This window comes from Cnephaeus nilssonii, assembly GCF_951640355.1.
Source record: "Cnephaeus nilssonii genome assembly, chromosome: 21".
NCBI lineage: Eukaryota > Metazoa > Chordata > Mammalia > Chiroptera > Vespertilionidae > Cnephaeus > Cnephaeus nilssonii.
This window is the reverse complement of record NC_137092.1, coordinates 1,116,810-1,135,763: the sequence shown is the minus strand read 5'-3', so window position 1 is coordinate 1,135,763 and position 18,954 is coordinate 1,116,810. Positions and strand designations below refer to the sequence as shown.

Below are 18,954 nucleotides of genomic sequence, written 5' to 3'. Positions count from 1 at the left end.
CAGCAGCCTTCACACCCCGCCCTCCCCAGCAGCCTTCACCCCCCGCCCTCCCCAGCAGCCTTCACACCCCGCCCTCCCCAGCAGCAGCCTCACACCCCGCCCTCCCCAGCAGCAGCCTTCACACCCCGCCCTCCCCAGCAGCCTTCACACCCCGCCCTCCCCAGCAGCAGCCTTCACACCCCGCCCTCCCCAGATCAAGGACCCGCGCGACTATGAAGCCACAACTAAGCAGCCGGCAGCCGAGGGGACAGGCGGCGAGGCCGGACACTGCCGGACCCTCTCTCCCGGAGCTGGAGGAAGCAGTGGGACCCTCTCCCAAGGGGTGCCCAGCCCAGCGCGTTGAGCAAAAATCGTCACGTCAACGTCTTGCGAAGGTCACGAACCCCATCGAAGCCTCTCCCCTCTTCCCAGCCACCCTCTCAGGACAGTTTACCTTTTTAAATATATATATATATTTATATATATATAATCTTTTTTTACAGATATCAGAGAGGAAGGGAGTGGGAGAGAGAGATAGAAACATCAATGATGAGGGAGAATCGCTGATTGGCTGCCTCCTGCACGCCCCCTACTGGGGATCGAGCCCACAATGACCAGGAATCATTGATGCTCACTCACCCACTGAGCCATGCCAGCGGGGCTCGGGCGGTTTATCTTGAACATGGAACCTCAACAGTGGCAACTTCTTTGACCCTGAATGACAGTAGATAGACCTACTGCTTCCGGCAGGAATGAGGCAGAGAGCGGTGGGAGCAGAGAAGAGAGGAATGGAGGACGGCTCCGGGAACAAGAGCAGAAGGAAAGTGCGGATGAGAAGGGGAGACTGAGGCAGGAGGGGTGACGGGAGAGGAGGCCTCCCTCCCCAGTCCCTTCGCCCCGGTGGCCCCTCCATCTGTTCCCTCCCGGCAGCCAGGCCCTCGGTGCCTCCCTGCCCACCTCCCTGCCCACCTCGCTGCCCGCCTCCGCCGAGGGCTTCCTACCCGCCTGAGTGGCACGGAGCAGGTGGCCTTGTGCTGGGACAGTGGTCGGCAAACTCATTAGCCAACAGAGCCAAATACCAACAGTACAACGATTGAAATGTCTTTTGAGAGCCAATTTTTTAAACTTAAACTTCTTCTAACGCCACTTCTTCAAAATAGACTCGCCCAGGCCGAGGTGTTTTGTGGAAGAGCCACACTCAAGGGGCCAAAGAGCCGCATGTGGCTCGCGAGCCGCCGTTTGCCGACCACGGTGCTAGGTCGGCCCCACTATCTTTCCAGAACTTGTTCATCATCCGAAATCGAGGCTCTGGACCCACCGCACAATGACCCCCGCGAAACCAGACTCCCGCTCTGTCCGTGGTTTTTCAGGAGGAGACGGAAGACAGCTGGAACCTTCTACAGGGATGGCCTGTGAGTAGGTTGAGTCCCGGCGAGGCGGGAGCAGGGCTTCCAGGTGGACCAGGCGAGAGGCCGGAAGCTCCTCCGCTCGCTGCCCCCACAGCCCGGGTGGGTCCCCCCACGCAGGGGTGAGGCGGCCAACACCCCGCACAGGCCGCCTGCACGCGGGACCAAGGACTAAGGGCGCTGAGCTCCTGGCCGAGCACCCTCCTCCCCGGGCGCTCGCCGTCCTCCCGCCGCGGCTCACGGTTTCCGGTAAAGCTGCCTCGCGCGGTGCGGTCCCGCGTGGCTCCTCTGGCCTCACCTGGCTCCGTGGGCGCGTCCGGCCCGGGAGCTGCTGCGCTGCCCGCAGGACTCACACCGGGACCCGGGACTGACGGGCCCCAGGTGTGCGCGCGGCGGGGGCGGGAGGCGCAGCTTTGGCGACGGCGCCCCGGCGCCCGGATCTTAGGTCCGGACTCAGCTCCCTCACCCGCTTGAGGGACACGAGTGGCTCGGGGACGGAATACATGGGTGTTGGGGTGCACTGCAGTGCCCGGCGCCCCGGGGAAAACGGGGTTCTGGTCCGTTCCAGATCAGAGGGAAGACGGGCGGGGGAACCGGGCCGTGGGGTGGGGCTGGCCCGGTTAAAGGGCCCCGTCTCCGTGCGCGGCGCTGCCTGGGGCCTCCGGGCTTCCAGCAAGGGTCCCCCCGCCCCCGTCTGGTCTCCTCCATCCCGACCGATGCGACCGGAAAAGGGCGCGCCCCGCCCCGGGCTGTGCCCGGCCCCGACCTTCCCGGGCGTCGGCGGGTGGTTAGACCCACAGGTGTGGGCGGGACGGCGGGCAGGTGTGGAGGGGCCTTGCTCGGCGCCGGGGCTGCTCCGGGGTGTCCTGCCGCGGGTGCGGGTCCTCGCTCCGCGGGCCTGGAGCGGGCCCTGGGGCGGCGCTGCCCGGCGCGGGACTGGAATTCCAGGCTCGGCAGCCCCGGTCGCTCCGGCCCGGCCCGGCCCCCGCCCCGCTCTCCGCGCCCGGAGGAGGGGCGCCCGCGGGCCGCGGTGGCGTGAGCGGGGCGGGGGCGGGGGCGGGGGCCGGGCCGGGGGAGCAGCGCCGCCCCTCGCCGGCGGGGCGGGCGCGGCGGCCTCATTGGTCGGCGGGCGGCGGCCCAGCCCTCAGGCCGGCGGGGGCGGGGGCCTGGCGTGCGGGGCTGCGGGCGGACCGAGGCTCCGGGGACCAGTCGGATCGCGCCGCCCAGGGAGCGAGCTCGGAGCGTGTGCGCGGCGGCCACCCCGGGCCCGGAGCGCGAGCCAGAGCCAGACCGCGAGCCAGGCCCGCCATGACCCACTTCAACAAGGGCCCGTCCTACGGGCTCTCGGCCGAGGTCAAGAACAAGGTGCGCGGGGGCCCGGCCGGGTGGGGTCCCCGGGCGGGCGGTGCCCCGCGCCCGGGCTTCGCGGAGCGGGACGTCGAGCGGCGGGATGGCCGCGCCCCCTCCCGCCCCGGGCGCCTCCGGGCTTTGTTCCCGCGTCGCGGCCGGACGATCGGCGGGCGGGTCCGGGTCCCCGGGCCGGGCCGCGGCTGCAGGACCCTCCCTCCGGGCCGGGGTGCACCCCGCGCGGCCATCCGCCCCGAGGTGGGGCCGGTCCGCGCGGCCGGGACCGGGAACAGCCCCCGCCGTGCGCCCCGGGCGCCCCCCCCCCCGGGCTGAGCGCAGCCGCGGGCAGTTCGGCGGGTGCGTGGCCGCCGGACCCCTTTGTTCCTGGGGAGGGTCCGCCGAGCCCCCCCCCACCACCCCCGCCCCGGACGGCCGGCGCCGGAGGAGCGCACCCCGGGCCCCTGCGCTTTCTCCTCGGCGCCGCGGGCGAAGCTGCGGGAACCGGGACAAAGCCGCGCGCCGCTCTGGGCTGCCATCTGCGGGGACTTGAGGGCTTTTGTGCTTTTTTTTTTTTGTAATGGAAACTGAGAAGTTTGTGTCCCGGGGGCTGTAACGGTATCGGGGTGCTCCGCGGCTGCTTTTGTTCGGGGCGGGCGGGGCCGGCGGGGTGCCGTGCGCGGCGACCGGGCTGTGGGGCGCCCGCGGGAGAAGGCGCCGGCCGGCCCCGGACTGCGGGCCTGGGAGCGGGTGAGGGGCCCCCTCCCCAAATCCTCTCCTTCCTGCCTCCCGCCCGCATTCCTGGCCCGTGACATCAGGCCCCGGCGGCAGCCAATCGGCGCGGCGCTGCGCACAGACGGCTCATTGTCTGGCCGCCGCGCTGGCCGGAGCCCCGGAGCCGCCGCGGGGCGTGGGGCGCGCCCCCGGGAGCCGGCGTCGGGGCGGCCGCGCGAGTCCCCGGCCGGCGGAGCGGTGCGCCCGGCGCGGGGCCGGGGCGTCTCCCCCGCGAGCAGCCCCTGGCGGAACCCGCGGGGCCGGGCCGGCTCGCCCCGCCAGTCCCGCATCCGGGCTGATTCCGCCGGGACAGCCTCGCCGGGGCCCGCCAGCCCCCCTCCCACCCGGACCCGCAGGGCCGGTGCGGGTTCGTGTGCGGCGCCTCAGGGGAAAGTTTCCTGGACTTTTTTTTTAAAGAGAAAAGTGAGCGGCTCGGCCTGACGGATCCCTCCCCGCCCCCTGGAAACCGCACAGTCTACGGGTTCAGGGGTGGGTCCACCCGGGGCCGCCGGGCCTGGGGAGCAGTGTTCTGGCTCCTGGCGGCGGGGGCCAGCCCGAACCCCCTGCGTTGTGAACGGGGCTGACCGGGCCGTCCTTGCAGGGGCTGGCCTTTCTTGGGGTTCACACCCAGCGACTTTCTCTTTGCGACTAATAAGCAGCTTCTCCTACTGACTGCTGGGGTGCAGGGGGGTGCGGGGGGGGGGGGGGCTGAGGCTGCGAAGCCGGACACAGTCAGGACTCCAGGCCTGTCCCCGGAGCGCCCAGCCTCTCCCGGCAGCCCCGTCCCTCACTCCGCCCCGAAGCCGGTCATCACCTAAAGTCCACAGACCAGGAGGGGTGATGCTCAGGATTAAAGAAGAGCCACGCCGGCTCTCTGGCTGAGATCAACCTAGGAACCCGGGTTGGGGGTTTGATCCCCAGTGGGGGGGGGGGGGTGGGGGGGGTGCAGGAGCAGCCGATCCATGATTCTCTCTCAGCATTGATGTTTCTCTCCCTCTCCCTCTCCCTCCCTCTCTGAAATCAATAAAAACATTATTTTTTTAAAGGTTAAAGAAGGAAGTTGGAACACTAACTCTGAGGAGGGTGTCTGAGGGCGGTCTCAGGGGTATTCTACTGCATCTCACCTGGCTCCTCCCTCCCCTCCCTCCATTCTCGCTGCCCACCTGTCCTTCGTCCCTTGACGTCGCGATTTCGCATGTGATTCCGTGTGATTCCGCGTGAACCTGTTCCGGGGTCAGAATGCAGTGTTCTCGTCTGCTGGGCCTCCGGGGGAGACCTTGCATGCCGGCTGCGGGCGCCCGGACCGGGCCTGGACTTGCTGGGTGCGCACACCTCCGAGCCCTCGGCTTTTTCTTCACATGCTGCACAGCCACAGGGCACTTCTGAGCCAGGGTTTTGCTTTTTCCTGAAAACCTCGTCTAACAGAAGGGAAAAGGCATAAGCCTCCCGGGGGAGGGGGGGGGGTGCGGGATGGGCCTTGGGGTCCAGCGCCGGGGTCCTCGTCCCCTCCCCGCCACTTCCGCCTTGTGTGACGCGGGGCAGGTTGTGCACTCGCTGAGCTTCAGGCTGCTGACCGGGAGGCTGAGATGTGGGCTCGTGGTAAGGACTCCATGTGGGCATTGCCGCCATTAGTAAGAGAAATGCCCATCGGTGTGTATTTCCCGGACACGTAAGCCGCCTCTTGAAGTTCCCAGGTCTGTAAAGCCTTTGGTCTTTTACAGCGGCCTGTGAACGCAGTCAGAGCGTCTTTGATCTTAGGTACTTTTCATTAGTAAAACTTCAGGGCGAGGGGTAATCTGTAAACGGAAGATGCCTGCTTGCTTGCCAAGAGGATGCTACTTGGTAAAAGTACAAAGTTGCTCTTTTTTAAATAAATGGGCGAGAAGGTGTCTGAAAACGGCCTACAAGGTGGAATCTTCCAGCCTGGCTCAGTGTCTCTTTAAGGCAACAAAAGGGTCAATAACTTGCAATCCGCAGAGACCTGTCTGGAGCCCAGGACGGGGCAGTGTAGCAGCTGGGCAGGCAGGTCCGGGAGCGGAGCGGTGGGATTAGCCAGGCCCCGGGTGGATCACCAGCCCTGCGGGGCGGGCAGGCAGCGGGGAGCACCCTGAGCCCTGCGGGGCGGGGAGCAGCCGGGAGGAAGCAGCCTTTCCTGACACGTGGCGGGAACGGGGCGTCGGTCCGGGGGTTCCTGTGTGGCCGAGGCGGCGGGACAGTCTTAGCAAATGACACGGGGCCCTTTCTTGGGGGGATGGGTGCTGGGGAGCAGAGGGAGGAGGCGCTCCGGGAGGAGCTAACGGGTGTGAAGAAGCACAGCCCTGCCCCAGGGGACGGGGATCTGGGCTCAGCGTCTCCGTGGTGACAGCTGGTGGCCATCCCTCCGCAGGGGAGACGCTGTGAGTCTCCGGGCGATAAACGGCCTGTGCTGGGGCCTCGTCAGCCCCGTGTCCGGAAGGCCCACCTGCAGCGCTGACACCTGGGGCCTGTGGGGACAGTGCCCCTCTGCCCGATCCCTTAGGGGCCAGCAGTAGCCCCCCCCCCCCCCGGAGGCCCTGCTGGGGGGGGGGGCGGGTAGGAGGGTGACTTCCCAGTGTGTCCTGAGCCACCATTACCATGACCTGTGACGTCAAAACAGATCACACCACTGGATGCTTTCGGGGTCTCAGCCGGTCCTTCCCCCTCCGCCCAGGGAGCCGGCAGCTGCTTCTCCTCCCTGGGGGGTGGGGGTGGGGGGCATTGCCTGCTGCTCCGGGCTTTAGGGCTTTAGGCCGAGAGAGAGCGCGGCCGGCACTGGGTCCCCTCAGCCCTGGAGAAGCCGGGGCGCTGACACCTTCCCCCCCTCTGCGCGGTCAGCCAGGGCGCATGTGGGAACCCCAGGGCTGGTCAAGGCTGATGTGGGGCCGGAGCGGACGGGGGTGGGGGGTGGGGGGGGGGGCGTCCTAACAGAAACAGGCACGTCTCCGCCTTTTATAAAACCCGCCCGGGACTGGAGGTTGTGGGTGAGAAGGGTGAGCCTGGTGCGAAGGATGGACCGGGGAGGCCGTCTGGGCCGGAACCTCTGTTCTGGCTCTGACTCTGGCCCAGTAACTGTGTCTCACCTGCCTTCCCGGGCCGTGGGGAGACACGGGCGTGTCTGTGGGCTCCGCTGACCTGGCACCCGGCCGGCCCCTGCGCTGTCCTCGCCCTCGCGGAGGGATGCGCCCCCCTGGCCCTCCGCCCGGTCCCCGGCCCCCGGGCCCCGCCAGCCGGGGAAGCAGGTCCTGAGCAGAGCTAACCCGCGTTTCCCTCGTGCGGGGGCATCTCTCCTGCGGGTCCGGCCCCGGCGGCCATGCTGACGTGAAGGGGAGGCAGCGGAGGCTAATCCATCTGTGTGCGCGGCCTCGGCGGTCACACGTGGCTCCGCTTTGGGTGCAGGACCCGCCCCCGCCGCCCCGCTGCTAACCGGGTGTGGGGACCCCGTGTGAGCCCGTCAGACGCTGACCGAGCCACCTGCTGAGCTGGGACCCCCCCAGGGCGCCCCCTGCCCACAGGCCACCCCCCCACACACACAGGGCATCCCCTGCCCACAGCCACACACACACACACAGGGCGCCCCCTGCTCACAGCCTCCCCCCCCCCCCAGGGCGCCCCCTGCCCTGCCTGCTGAGGACCGGCCTCCGCCTGCTCCTGTGTGCAGAGGCCTGTGCGCTGCATGCGCCCGCGCACCCCGCCCCACCCGGCCAGGCTTTGGTCCTGTTCTCTCGGGCTCGGTTCTGAAACGTTCTTCCCCCGTCAGTGGGTTCTGCCACCTTCCAGCACCTTCTAAAGCCCGGCGGGTGGGGGGGAGGGGGCGGAGCTTCTTGGTCGGAGGCCCCCGCGCGACCCGCGGGCCTGGACGCTGGACGCTGGCTGCCCGGACTCCGCAGTGGCTCCGGGCGGCCTCGTTACTGATCACTGATCGATACTGATCACTGATCGTTACTGATCGGCTAAAGCCCCTGCGAATAGAGAGCAGGCGGCGGAGCCCTGAGCAGGGCGGGCTTAAGACGTGTTTGAAGGGGGAGACCCTCCGGGGGCTGGACAGGAGCGGCCGGAGCGAGCACGGGGCTGGCGCTGCTGAGCCTCGAGGTCCAGGCCCCGCAGTCCTGTCCCCGCAGCCCGAGGCCCTGTGAGGCCCTGTGACGGGCAGGGAGGGATCCGGGGCCCCGGCTCCTACACGGGACGTGAGGCCGGTGCTCGGGGGAGAGGTGGGGGCCGCCCCGGGCCGGTCCCTGTGCAGACCCGCCGAGGGGAGGCCTGGACGCCCCCTGCCTCCCCCGCCATGGGGTCCGGGTCGCCCGGGACCGCCCAGCAGTGTCTCCAGGCGCACCTTCCGGGAGGGAGGCAGGAAGGAGCAAGTGGCGATGCTTGTCTCAGGCGGAGAGAATGGGACAGTGTCTGAGCCCCGCAGGGTCCATCAAAGGTGCCCTTGTTCAGACACGGGGTGCCCGCTGGGCCAGGTGCAGGGAAGGTGCTGGGGGGCGGGGTCAGGGGAGGGGCAGCCTGCCGAGGGAGGAGGTTCCAGAGACAAGCTGGCAGGAGAGGGGGGCCGTGGCTCAGACCCCCTCCGAGGCACAGGCGGGCCAGAGGAGACACGTCCACGCTCCCATCTGTAGCGGGGCGGGGGTGGTGACAGCGGCCTAGGGGCTGACAGCGCGTCCTCAGGACCCTCCTAGGCTGCCCCTGGGGCTATTGCAGTCAAACAAGATGCCCGCCGGCCTGGCTCAGGGTGAGCGTCCACCTACCAACCAGGAGGTCACAGTTCGATTCCCGGTCATTGCGGGCTCGATCCCCAGCGGGGGGGGGGGGGCGTGCAGGAGGCCAGCGATCCATGATTCTCTCTCATCACTGATGTTTCTCCCTCTCTCTCTCTCCCTCTCCCTTCCTCTCTGAAACCAATACAAATATACATTTTTAAAGTAATGTTTTATAAAGAATCGCACAGACCCAGGCAGCCCTGGCTTCTCTGGCTCCCGAGGGCGCGTGACCCCTCAGTTGCCCTGGAGCCCTGGGGCAGACAGAGTGTGCGTGCACCTGGAATGATTTGTTTATTAAGCCGGGATCTTTCGGAATCCGGATTTTCTTCTGAACTGCCCCACTTTTACCTCCTCCGAGGGCTTCCCAATGAATCGTCAGCGACCAGAGCAGATGGGATCGGAGTCCAGGCGCTCCTGGCTGACGTCCGGGCCCAGCGGGCGTGGTGTCCCTCCCGGCGGCGGCTAGGGTTTCTCCGCGGGCCTCGCGGAGCGCTGGGGACAGAAGGCCCTTTATCAGAAGCCAAACAAATCCCTCCCGGCTCCCTCTGAGATTACTAGATGGGAGATGAAGGAGATGGCTGCCCAGCGCACAGGCATCGGGTGCAGGCGCCGCGTGACCAGGGACGCTCTACGTCCCGGCATTTTCCTGGTCTGGTCTCCCCACCGGCGCAGGGACAATCACTTACTGGGTGCCCACTGGCACCAGGCGTGGGCTCTGGGGCTGGAGGACGGATAAAGCCCACCCCGCCCTCAGGAGGACACGGGCAGGTCCCAGGGATGGGCTCTGTGCGGGCTCGGGGGGTGCAGGCCCGGCCCCCAGGGGTCCACACCTCCCGGGAGTCCACTCGCCTGGCCCAGGGGGCTCTGAGCCTGCAGCCGGCCCTGGCTGGTGGGGGTGAGGACGGAGTGGGGTCCCTCGGGTTCCCGCGTTTGCCAAGGCCCCGCACACCCACGAGCTGTGCAGTACACGGACCCGTTCGTCGTTACCCTCTGGTTCTTGGGGAATAACCGCCCGCTCCCTCCCTGAGTCAGCGTGAGCTTCAGTCCACCGTCAGCTCTTCTGATCGCCGCCGCGCGGAGGGCCGGCCCCGAGGGCCGCGTTGCCCTGTCCGGCGTCAGTGACACCGTCTGGGTCGCTGAGGCCTGGGTCCCGACCTCGAGCTGTTTAACGGCGTCTTTGCTTTCACGGTGACTGTGCGCCGGCCACGGGGCTTGGTGTCCATCGGCCCCTGTTTGGAGGGAGGAAGTGGTGCCTGGCGGGTCCGAGGACGGGCAGTCAGGACCGATGCCCCGTGGGTGAGACGGTCACTCCCCTCCTCCGAGTCCTGGCGGAGCCGGTAACCAGGTGAGCAGGAGACGGGTTGGCAGGAGAGAGAGACCAGGCGTCTGGCGTCTGCGTACAGGCTGCCCCCAGAGCACGGGCCCCGGGACAGTCGGCCCTGGAGGCTCAGGTGCCCCCGTGAGCTGAGGACACGGGGGTGGGGCTCGGGGCTTCGAAGGGGAGGCAGGCAGGTCACGGGGAGACGGCGAAGCAGCTGCTGGGTAAATGAGTGTCTCTGGGCCGCCCGTGGCGGTGGACTTTGCTCACACCGGCCTCCCTGCCCCCGCCCTGGCCCCTGGCCGTTAACCGCAGTAGCCTTCTGTGGGGGAGGCCAGAGGCTGAGGTTTTTGTGGGGGTTTGGGGGTTTTTGTTTCATTTTTTTTTTAGTCTTTTGTTTCTTAAAAATAACCAGCTTAAAACAGTCAAATCCCCGGCAGCCTGCCCGGCGGCCCGGGAGGAGGGGACCCCTGGGAGCACGGGGCGGGTTGGGTTACTGCCTTAGGTCACACGTCCGAGTGTTTGACGTCTGACTTCAAGGCATGTGACCTGGCCGGTGGCACCCCCTTGGACACGTGTGCGTCTGCAGGGGCTCCAGGGGGCGGGTCCCAGGTGGGGAGGATGCTAAGCCTGACCCTCATCCTGTTCCAGGTCTCCAGGCAGCGAGGGGGGAGGAAGGGGGGGGGGTGGTGGCCAGTCCCCGTCTCCCTGGCCTCCCGCTGTTGCCGACACCTGACTTCATTCTTTCGGGCACACACCTTCCCACACCCACTTCATCTTCGTCTCTCGCTTTCAGGGGCCCTCCCACAGGGGCCACACGTGGTGGCTTGTTGAGAGGTGGGGGGCCTCCCGCAGGCTCCGTACAGGGGTGTCGGCCTGGGGGCGACAGGTGGGAGGCCCCGCTCCGGGCAGGGCCTCTGAAGGTCGCCAGGGAAGGTCACGTGAAATAAACCCCGAGGCAGAGTACGGAAATGACGCCGATAAAGAACTGGGAGAGGGAGCGATACTGAGAGGGAGTGATCAGCCTGCAGCCGCCAGGCGTGTGCTTGGTGGGCTTACGCCGACTAGAGCGTAGCCAGGAAGGACACGTCGGCGTTTCCCGCCCGACGTCCGGAAGTTACAGCTTTTTGGTGGAAATGGTGGCTGAGCTCCACCGGCCGGAGCTTCCTTTTTACACGGACTTGCTCTAGGGCCGTGTCCGACCCTCAGAGGCCGCCGGTGGGTGGTGGGTGGTGGGCGAGTGTCCCCGTCTGCCTGCCTCGCTGGCTCCGACCCGCTGCGTCCGGGGAGGGGACCTCGTGAAGTAGATTCCTCCCCCAGATGGTCTCAGAAGAATTTCTTTTCACTTTAAACTTGTTTGTAAGGAAGGAGCACACATTCCTGAGTTGTGAATTCTACTTTGCTGGCGTGGCTGCAGGAAGCTCCCGTCTTTTCAATGTATTGGCAGCATTTGGGCGGAAAAGCCAAAACCCACGGTCACGTGACGTGGGCGACACCTCCCCGTGGTTAGCTCACCCGGCGTGGGCTTGGGGGCGCTCCTGAGCCTGCTCCCGGCCTGTGGCCCTGCTGCCCGGAGCCCCGCCCGTCACCAGAGCGTGTGGGGCAGGTCTGACCCGGGCCTTGCTTTTCCTCTGCTCGCCCCTCCGAAGAGAAGAGCCCCGGAGAAGAGGGGACGCCCTCCTGGCCCTCCGCGGACTCTCCGTCGGCTCTGTACCCGCCTCGCGGCTTGGGGATGGCCATGAGCCTTTCACGTCTGGAACAAAGGACACGTAGACATGCTTCTGTCGTTTGGGCTGGACAGGCGGGGTCCTTCGGCTCTGAAGCCCCACAGGCACCCCAGGCCTCCAGCATCACGCCATCGCCACGCTGGGAAGAGGGAGGGGGGAATGTCCTCACACCTCGCTGCTGGGCCGGTGGGTCCCACGCCGGATGGGAGCGCGGGCGGCTGCTCTCGGCCTCCTGTGCGGCAGGAGGGGCCGGGAGAGGCCAGTCCTCCGAGGCCCCTCAGCGGCGGCCTGGCTCGGCCACGGGGCCAGCAGGACCCACCCAGCCTTCGTCACGCCTTCGGTTTCACTGAGACACGGGCACTCGCAGTTGGGTGCTTTGCGTTCGAAAGCAGCGCAGCCGCCGAGAGGCCGCTCCACCGCGCTGGCCCGCGGCTCTGGCCGGTCCGCCTCCCCTCCCCCCAGCCACGCGGAGAGACTGTCCCTCCAGCCCCTGGGACAAGTGCAGGCAGCCCCGGGTGAGCGCTTCCCTCCCGGCCACAGCCACGGCGCCTCGAAGGAGCCCGTGGGAACACGCCGTGTGCCGGAGCGCGCGGGGCTCCTCCTGCTCCTGCCCTGCCGATGGCGGGACCGCCGTCCTCCGTCCAGGTGCCCCCGGCACCCACGTGACCCGGCCCGGCCCGGCCCGGCTCCTGGAATCGGAAATGTCTTCGCGAGGCCAACCTCCAGGCCGAGGCTGGATCGGGGACACGCGGCGCGCTCGCTGTCTCCCGTGAAGAGCAGCTCACCGAGGCTCTGTTCCGCGTCTCTCCCTGCAGGCCGTCTCTCCCTGCGTGTCGCGAGCGGGGCGCCGTGGGGTCAGGCGTGGTTTCCCCTCCTCGGTCCCAGCTTCTCCCCACACGCTGCCCTTTTCCCGCTCACCCGGGGCAGGTTACTCGTCCTGAAGCGCCAGCGGTGCGTTGGGTCGGCCGGTGAGCGCGGTGCGAGCGAGCGACGGGCCGCAGAGCCGGCGTGAGGCTGGGGGCCGGGTGCTCACGCCGGCCCTGTGTTCCAGATCGCGTCCAAGTACGACCCGCAGGCCGAGGAGGACCTGCGCGGCTGGATCGAGGAGGTGACGGGCATGAGCATCGGCACCAGCTTCCAGCTGGGCCTGAAGGACGGCATCATCCTCTGCGAGTGAGTCTGCCCCGGCCGAGCCCCCGGGGCCCCCCACCCACCTCCCCACCTCCCTGCCCTCCCGCCCCGCCAGGGCACCGCCTGACCTCGGCCAGTGCCAGGACTTCCTGCATGGAGTGGGGGGGCGGGCAGCCGGTAAGCTGTCCTCTCCTCCCCAGGCTCATCAACAAGCTCCAGCCGGGCTCCGTGAAGAAGGTCAACGAGTCCTCGCTGAACTGGCCGCAGGTAACACCCCCTCAGGGCAGGTAACACCCCCTCAGGGCAGGTAACATCCCCCTCAGGGCAGGTAACATCCCCCTCAGGGCAGGTAACACCCCCTCAGGGCAGGTAACATCCCCCTCAGGGCAGGTAACATCCCCCTCAGGGCAGGTAACATCCCCCTCAGGGCAGGTAACATCCCCCTCAGGGCAGGTAACACCCCCCTCAGGGCAGGTAACATCCCCCTCATGGCAGGTAACACCCCCTCAGGGCAGGTAGCACCCCCTCAGGGCAGGTAACATCCCCCTCATGGCAGGTAACACCCCCTCAGGGCAGGTAACATCCCCCTCAGGGCAGGTAACACCCCCTCAGGGCAGGTAACACCCCCTCAGGGCAGGTAGCACCCCCTCAGGGCAGGTAACACCCCCTCAGGGCAGGTAACACCCCCTCAGGGCAAGTAACAGCCCCCCTCAGGATCACTCTTTTTTCTTTTTTTAAGATAAATCCAGTGGGGAACTTGTAGGTGTTTCCTACTTCACCACAATTTCCTTTTTCTTATATATTTATTCACTTCTGAGAGGAAGGGCGAAGGAGAGAGAAATAGAAACATCAGTGATGAGAGAATCATGGACCGGCTGCCTTCTACATGCCCCACACTGGGGATCGAGCCCACAACCTGGGCCTGTGCCCTGACCGGGAATTGAACCCTGACCCCCTGGCTCATAGGTCACTCTTTAGGCAGCGAAACTCGATTACGTTTTCCAAACAGACATTTTAGCAGAAGTCTGTGCACCCGGCTATGTTGTGCTTTTGTACCGTGTTGTTGTTGACTCGTCCGTAATTCCTTAGAGTGAGGTCCGTGATTATCAGATGTTCCGTCTAGAAGTTTTCTTATATTTAGTCTGTCTCTTCTCAGAGAGGACTTGGCAAGTTTACACAGAGAAAGCCTAGGGCAGAGGAGAAATGGGGGAAAGCGAGGAATTTAACGACTATCGGGCGACGGCGGCACCAAGTCCGTGTGACACGCAGGAATGCGTGCGATTCAGTAAAGCTGCACAGTTGAGTCTTCAGGGCGGGTTTTGATACAGAAGAGCGTAAGCATTTAGCAACCACAAAACCACAAGTTTATACGCAAGTTAAAACCAAAACGTGACGGGTTATGTACCTTTTGACAAGGAGAACTTCAGCCTGGAAAACACGGACACAGAATTCTTAAAAGCCCGTGAGGAAGATCATGTTTTTGAGAAACTGAAAGAAATCACCCTTTAAAAATCCTGAAAAGGCCCGGCCGGCGGGCTCCGTGGCTGAGCGCCGACCTGTGAGCCAGGAGGCCAGGGTTCCATTCCGGGTCGGGGCACGCCCGGGGTGCGGCCGGGTCCCCGGAAAAGACCAGCACGTTTCCCACGGCGAAGGGCTCTCCTTCCCCTCGCCCCCCCGGAGGAGCCGTGCCGTGCGGGGGGAGGGGGAGGGGGAGGGGGGCGGCGGGGGGGGGGGGGGTGGGCAGAGCCTCGCCGAGCAGCTGCCACAAGGACGCAGGGGTCTAGGTGGCCGGTGCCTCTTTCCTTCCAGTTGGAGAACATCGGCAACTTCATCAAAGCCATCCAGGCGTACGGCATGAAGCCGCACGACATCTTCGAAGCCAACGACCTGTTTGAGAACGGGAACATGACCCAGGTGCAGACGACGCTGGTGGCGCTGGCCGGCCTGGTACGTCCGCCGTGGTCCGTGGTCCGTCGTGCAGGTTCCGCCGCGGGGAACGGGGACGAGCTGCGTCTTCGCGCCCCCCCCCCCCCCAGGAGGTCAGACGGGCAGGGGTCCTGTCCCCTCCATAATCGTTAGCTTTGTGGGGGGCTGCTGGGCGCCATGAGACGCTCACACGCCTGAGGTGCCATGTGGGACCGCGATGGCCGTGGCCGGGCTGCCCGGCACCATGGGCCACGCCGGCGCCTTCACCTGTGGGCGGGCCTTCGGCAAAGCCGGCCAGCGGGCTCGGGCTGAGGCTGCGCTTCCGTCCAGGCCAAAACCAAAGGCTTCCACACCACCATCGACATCGGGGTGAAGTACGCCGAGAAGCAGACGCGGCGCTTCGACGAGGGGAAGCTGAAGGCCGGCCAGAGTGTCATCGGACTGCAGGTGAGGGGGGCTGCAGGTGAGGGGGGGCTGCAGGTGAGGGGGGCTGCAGGTGAGGGGGGCTGCAGGTGAGGGGGGCTGCAGGTGAGGGGGGGCTGCAGGTGAGGGGGGGCTGCAGGTGAGGGGGGCTGCAGGTGAGGGGGGGCTGCAGGTGAGGGGGCTCCTCCGTCCAGCTGCACGTGCTCCCACCGGCGAGGCGGCGCCATCGCGGGGACAGACAGACCGTGTGCAGGCTGGGGGGCGGGGGAGGGGGGGGCGGTTACAGTCCGCGTCCATGCTGTGAAGCCTGAGGAGACCCCGCACGTCATCCGGCCAAGGGCGTTGGCCGCGGGCGGTGACTCTTCGCGCCCGCACTGCTCCTCTGGGGGGACGCACCCCATAAACCCCGAGGCCCACGGGCCCGCGAGGCAGCCTACCGAACTCCCAGCCCGGGTGTCTCCCTTCCCTTCCTCGGGGCCCGGGAGGGTGTCTCGGGGGCACCGGCTCGGCGGGGGGCGGGCTTCGCCCCGCACGCTGCCACACATCCCTCTGCAGACGGGGCCCGTGGGAGGTGGGCCGTGGCTGTAGGAGTCGGTCGGTTACGCGCTGGCGGCTCCATGGGCGGAGGGCGGTCATGTTCACACGACGGGCGTCGGAGACGAAGGAGACCGTGTCCGGTCCGTTCACCGCTTTTCACTCAGGAGAGGCACGTGCGTCCGGGTGTCTCCTGCCTGTGGGTCAGACGCCACGCGCTGGGGCGCCGGGAGGGTGCCCGTGCCTGCGCAGACCCCGAGGGGAGGAGTGTGACCACCCCTCCTCTGCTCTCGCTCCTGTGTGTCTGTCCCAACGAGCAGGCTTTCCTGTCAGTAAAAACGTTTCCTTCGATCAGGCTTTTTAAGGAGAAAGGACCCAGTGCAGAAACAGCCATCCCGGCTGACTCGTCCCGAGGCCACGGGCCCTGGGCGGGAGGGGAGGGGGGGACGCTCGTTCCTGCTGCTCTGACCGTGGCCGAGCGCGCCCCCGCGGTGCCCTCCGGGCGCTGCCCGTGGACGTGGGGTTGCGGGACTGCCCTGCGGCTCTTGCCCCGTGAACAGGGGCCGTTTGGAGGAAGGTTGAAGCTGCGCTTGTTCAGCTGCAGAGAGGACCCCTGGCGTCTGCTGCCGCATTTTACACAAAACACACCCCGGGCGGAGAGCATGCTGCGGCCAGTGCCTGCCTCTGCCCCTCCCTCCGGAGGCAGCCCCTGCCTGTGGGGAGGGAGGAGGCGGAGGGAGCTGATTTCTCATCCTCCAGCCTCTGTGGCACCTTGGCGTCCGTCTGTCCGTCCGTCCGTCCTTCCTGTTGCGGGTTTCCATGCGGTTAACGATGAGGCCTTTACAGCCAGTGGGTTGTTTGAAATCCTTCCTTTAAACGCGCCCTTCAGAGGGGGCGGAGGAGACTGGGCGCCGTGAAGGCTGCGGCGTCCGGGAACTGATGCCGCTTTTGTTTTGCACGTAAAGATGGGGACCAATAAGTGCGCCAGCCAGGCGGGCATGACCGCCTACGGGACCAGGCGGCACCTGTACGACCCCAAGATGCAGACGGACAAGCCCTTTGACCAGACCACCATCAGCCTGCAGATGGGCACCAACAAAGGGGCCAGCCAGGTAAGGGCCGCGCCCGCCGCCCGGCTGGAGCCAGCGCAGAGCGGCCGCTGCGGGGTGGGGCTCGGGCAGTAGGTTCCTTCCAGGAGCAGGTTTTGCTGGGAAAGCACACGAGTGACCGGGCCCCTTCTGCCGCCACGCGTGTGCACGGCACGGCTCCTGTTGGCGGTTAGGACGCCGGCCGGCCGGCCTTCCCAGCAGGAGCCAACTGCCTCCGACAGTCACGTGTGTGTGTGTGTGTGTGTGTGTGTGTGTGTGTGTGTGTGTTTTGATTGATTTCAGAGAGAGGAAGGGAGAGGGAGTGAGAGGCAGGCAGAAGCATCAATGATGAGAGAGAACCCTGCTGGGGAGCGAGCCTGCACCCCGGGCCTGTGCCCTGACCGGGAATCGAGCCGTGACCTCTGGCTCATAGGTTGACGCTCAGCCGTGAGCCCCGCCGGCCGGGCGGCTGCTGTCACTTCTGCCCCCGCCCGTCACTTATAACAATGAGAGAGAGAGAGAGAGAGAGAGAGAGCAGCCCTGAGCCGCGCTAACGTCTGCCCTTGGTCCCAGGCGGGGATGCTGGCGCCGGGCACCCGGAGGGACATCTACGACCAGAAGCTCACGCTGCAGCCCGTGGACAGCTCGACCATCTCCCTGCAGATGGGCACCAACAAGGTGGCCTCGCAGAAGGGCATGAGCGTGTACGGGCTCGGGCGGCAGGTCTACGACCCCAAGTACTGCGCCGCGCCCACCGAGCCCGTGATCCGCAACGGCAGCCAGGGCACGGGCACCAACGGCTCCGAGGTCAGCGACAGCGACTCGCAGGCCGAGTACCCCGACGAGTACCACGGCGGGTACCCCGACGACGACCCCCGCGAGTACCAGTACGGCGACCCGGGCCTCGATTACTAGGCGCGGGCGGAGGCGCCGCCCTCCCGTCGCGGTCACTCGGGGGGAGCCCAGCTGGCCTTGAGTGACGCCTCTCTGCCCCGAACCCCTAGTGCGCTTCCTGTGCCCGCAGGAGAGCACGCCCACCTCCTCCTCCTCCTCCGCCCGCCGCCGCCTCTCAGCCGGGGCAGGCCGGCCCACAGCGCACGGGAGCGGAAGGCGGGGCGGGCGGGCTCCTCTGACAGATCTCGCATCCTCACAATCTTTACGGAACTGTTCCAAGCAATAGGAGGCTTTTCCCTACAGTTAGCGTCTGGCTCCCCCCGGAAGACTAAACCCGTGCTTAGAGCTCAGGCGCCCGCCAGCCACACCCACACCGCCGCCCGTTAGCCGCTCGCAGACCGAAGCCCGCCGTGTTGGTCGCGGATGGGAATGCGGGGCGGCCGCGCTCTGGTGATGGCCCGGTCGCGCCCCCCCGCCCGGGCGTCTGGCTCCGAGGCAGGCGCCGTGGCCGCCGAGCGTGGGCCTGGCTGGCGCGTGCCCGTCCTGTTGTGCCAACGTAGCGGTGTAGACTCGCTCTGTCTCCACTGTATTTATTGCTGCGTTTCTCAGCATAAACTTACCCCAGTGTATTTTTTATAAATAAATATTTTTTTTGAACATTCACAAGAGCCAGCAGCTGATTGTTCAGGACGACTCATTCCCAGGGTCTGCGGTCCATCGCTGCCTTGACATCTCTCTCCTCAGCCCTCCCCACAGCGCGCACTGCTTGGGACGGGGGGGCGGCAGGACGGGGGGCCGGCAGGATGGATGGGGCCCTGCCCTTGCACATGGGGACCCACAGCCAGGACAAACTGCTCTGTGTGACTCAGCTGTCCAATGTGCCTCCCATCCGGCTCCGGGTCACCTGTCCTCGGAGCGTGGGTGGAGGTGGGGTGGACTGACTCTCCTGCTCTTGGTGAATCAGTGTTAAGGGGCATTGTCGGGGTGCAGTCAGGTGACGCAGCAGATACACAGCTCCCCTCCTCCCACGACCACCTCCAACTGACAACAAACGACAGAGCCGCTGCCACCGAGCCCCTGGGAGACCAGCTGAGCAGAACGCCCGGAGCTCGGGTACAAAGAGGCCAGGAGACCCCGGAGGGGCGGGCCCTCCCCACGTGACAGCCGTGTCTCGGCTGCAGGGCCCTCCCCTTCCCGAGAAGCAGGGGTCCCAGCCCACGCAGGGCTCCCAGACGGGACACCAATGCCGGGAAGAGGAGGCCCACCCTGGCTGGGAGCTCTCAGGTGGGGAGCGCGAGTGACCAAGCCCAGGGTGAGGGCTCGACGAGGGCCGGGAATCCCCCCAGGACGAAGCGCAGGCCCCGTGCCGCTCTCCTCCCCGCTGCCCCGTGCAGGCGCACAAACCCGTGCTCTCCCTTAGCCGGGCGGCCACCCTTTGCCAACCCTGATGATTCCCTGAGCCGCCCCATCCCTCTCGCACCCCGAGCCTCTTGCAGAAGCTCCCGCAGCAGGCTCCCTCGGAGGGAGGGTGGCGAGCCCCACACAGCGGCAGCCGGCGCAGCCAGTCAGCCCGGGCGAGCCCGCCCGCCAAGGTGCCTGCAGCAGCGAAGCCCAACTCCAGCAGGAGGGCACGTG

General features: G+C 66.8%; 1 protein-coding gene across 1 annotated transcript; it reads left to right on the top strand.

Annotated features, from left to right (window-relative positions):
* The first annotated feature begins 2,567 nt into the window (after positions 1 to 2,567).
* Positions 2,568 to 17,978, top strand: CNN3 (calponin 3). Its single transcript, XM_079761198.1, has 7 exons — positions 2,568 to 2,750; positions 12,375 to 12,496; positions 12,655 to 12,721; positions 14,264 to 14,401; positions 14,711 to 14,827; positions 16,303 to 16,449; positions 16,999 to 17,978. Exons 1-7 carry the CDS (start codon positions 2,694 to 2,696, stop codon positions 17,338 to 17,340), a joined length of 990 nt encoding a protein of 329 aa, XP_079617324.1. The 5' UTR covers positions 2,568 to 2,693; the 3' UTR covers positions 17,341 to 17,978.
* The last annotated feature ends 976 nt before the right edge of the window (positions 17,979 to 18,954 follow it).

Excerpts from the sequence above, each read along its gene's own strand:
- CNN3 (XM_079761198.1), top strand. The coding sequence starts at position 2,694 with ATGACCCACTTCAACAAGGGCCCGTCCTACGGGCTCTCGGCCGAGGTC. Across the intron at positions 2,751-12,374 it reads CGGCCGAGGTCAAGAACAAG|ATCGCGTCCAAGTACGACCC; the intron begins GTGCGCGGGGGC and ends CCTGTGTTCCAG. Across the intron at positions 14,828-16,302 it reads AGAGTGTCATCGGACTGCAG|ATGGGGACCAATAAGTGCGC; the intron begins GTGAGGGGGGCT and ends TTGCACGTAAAG.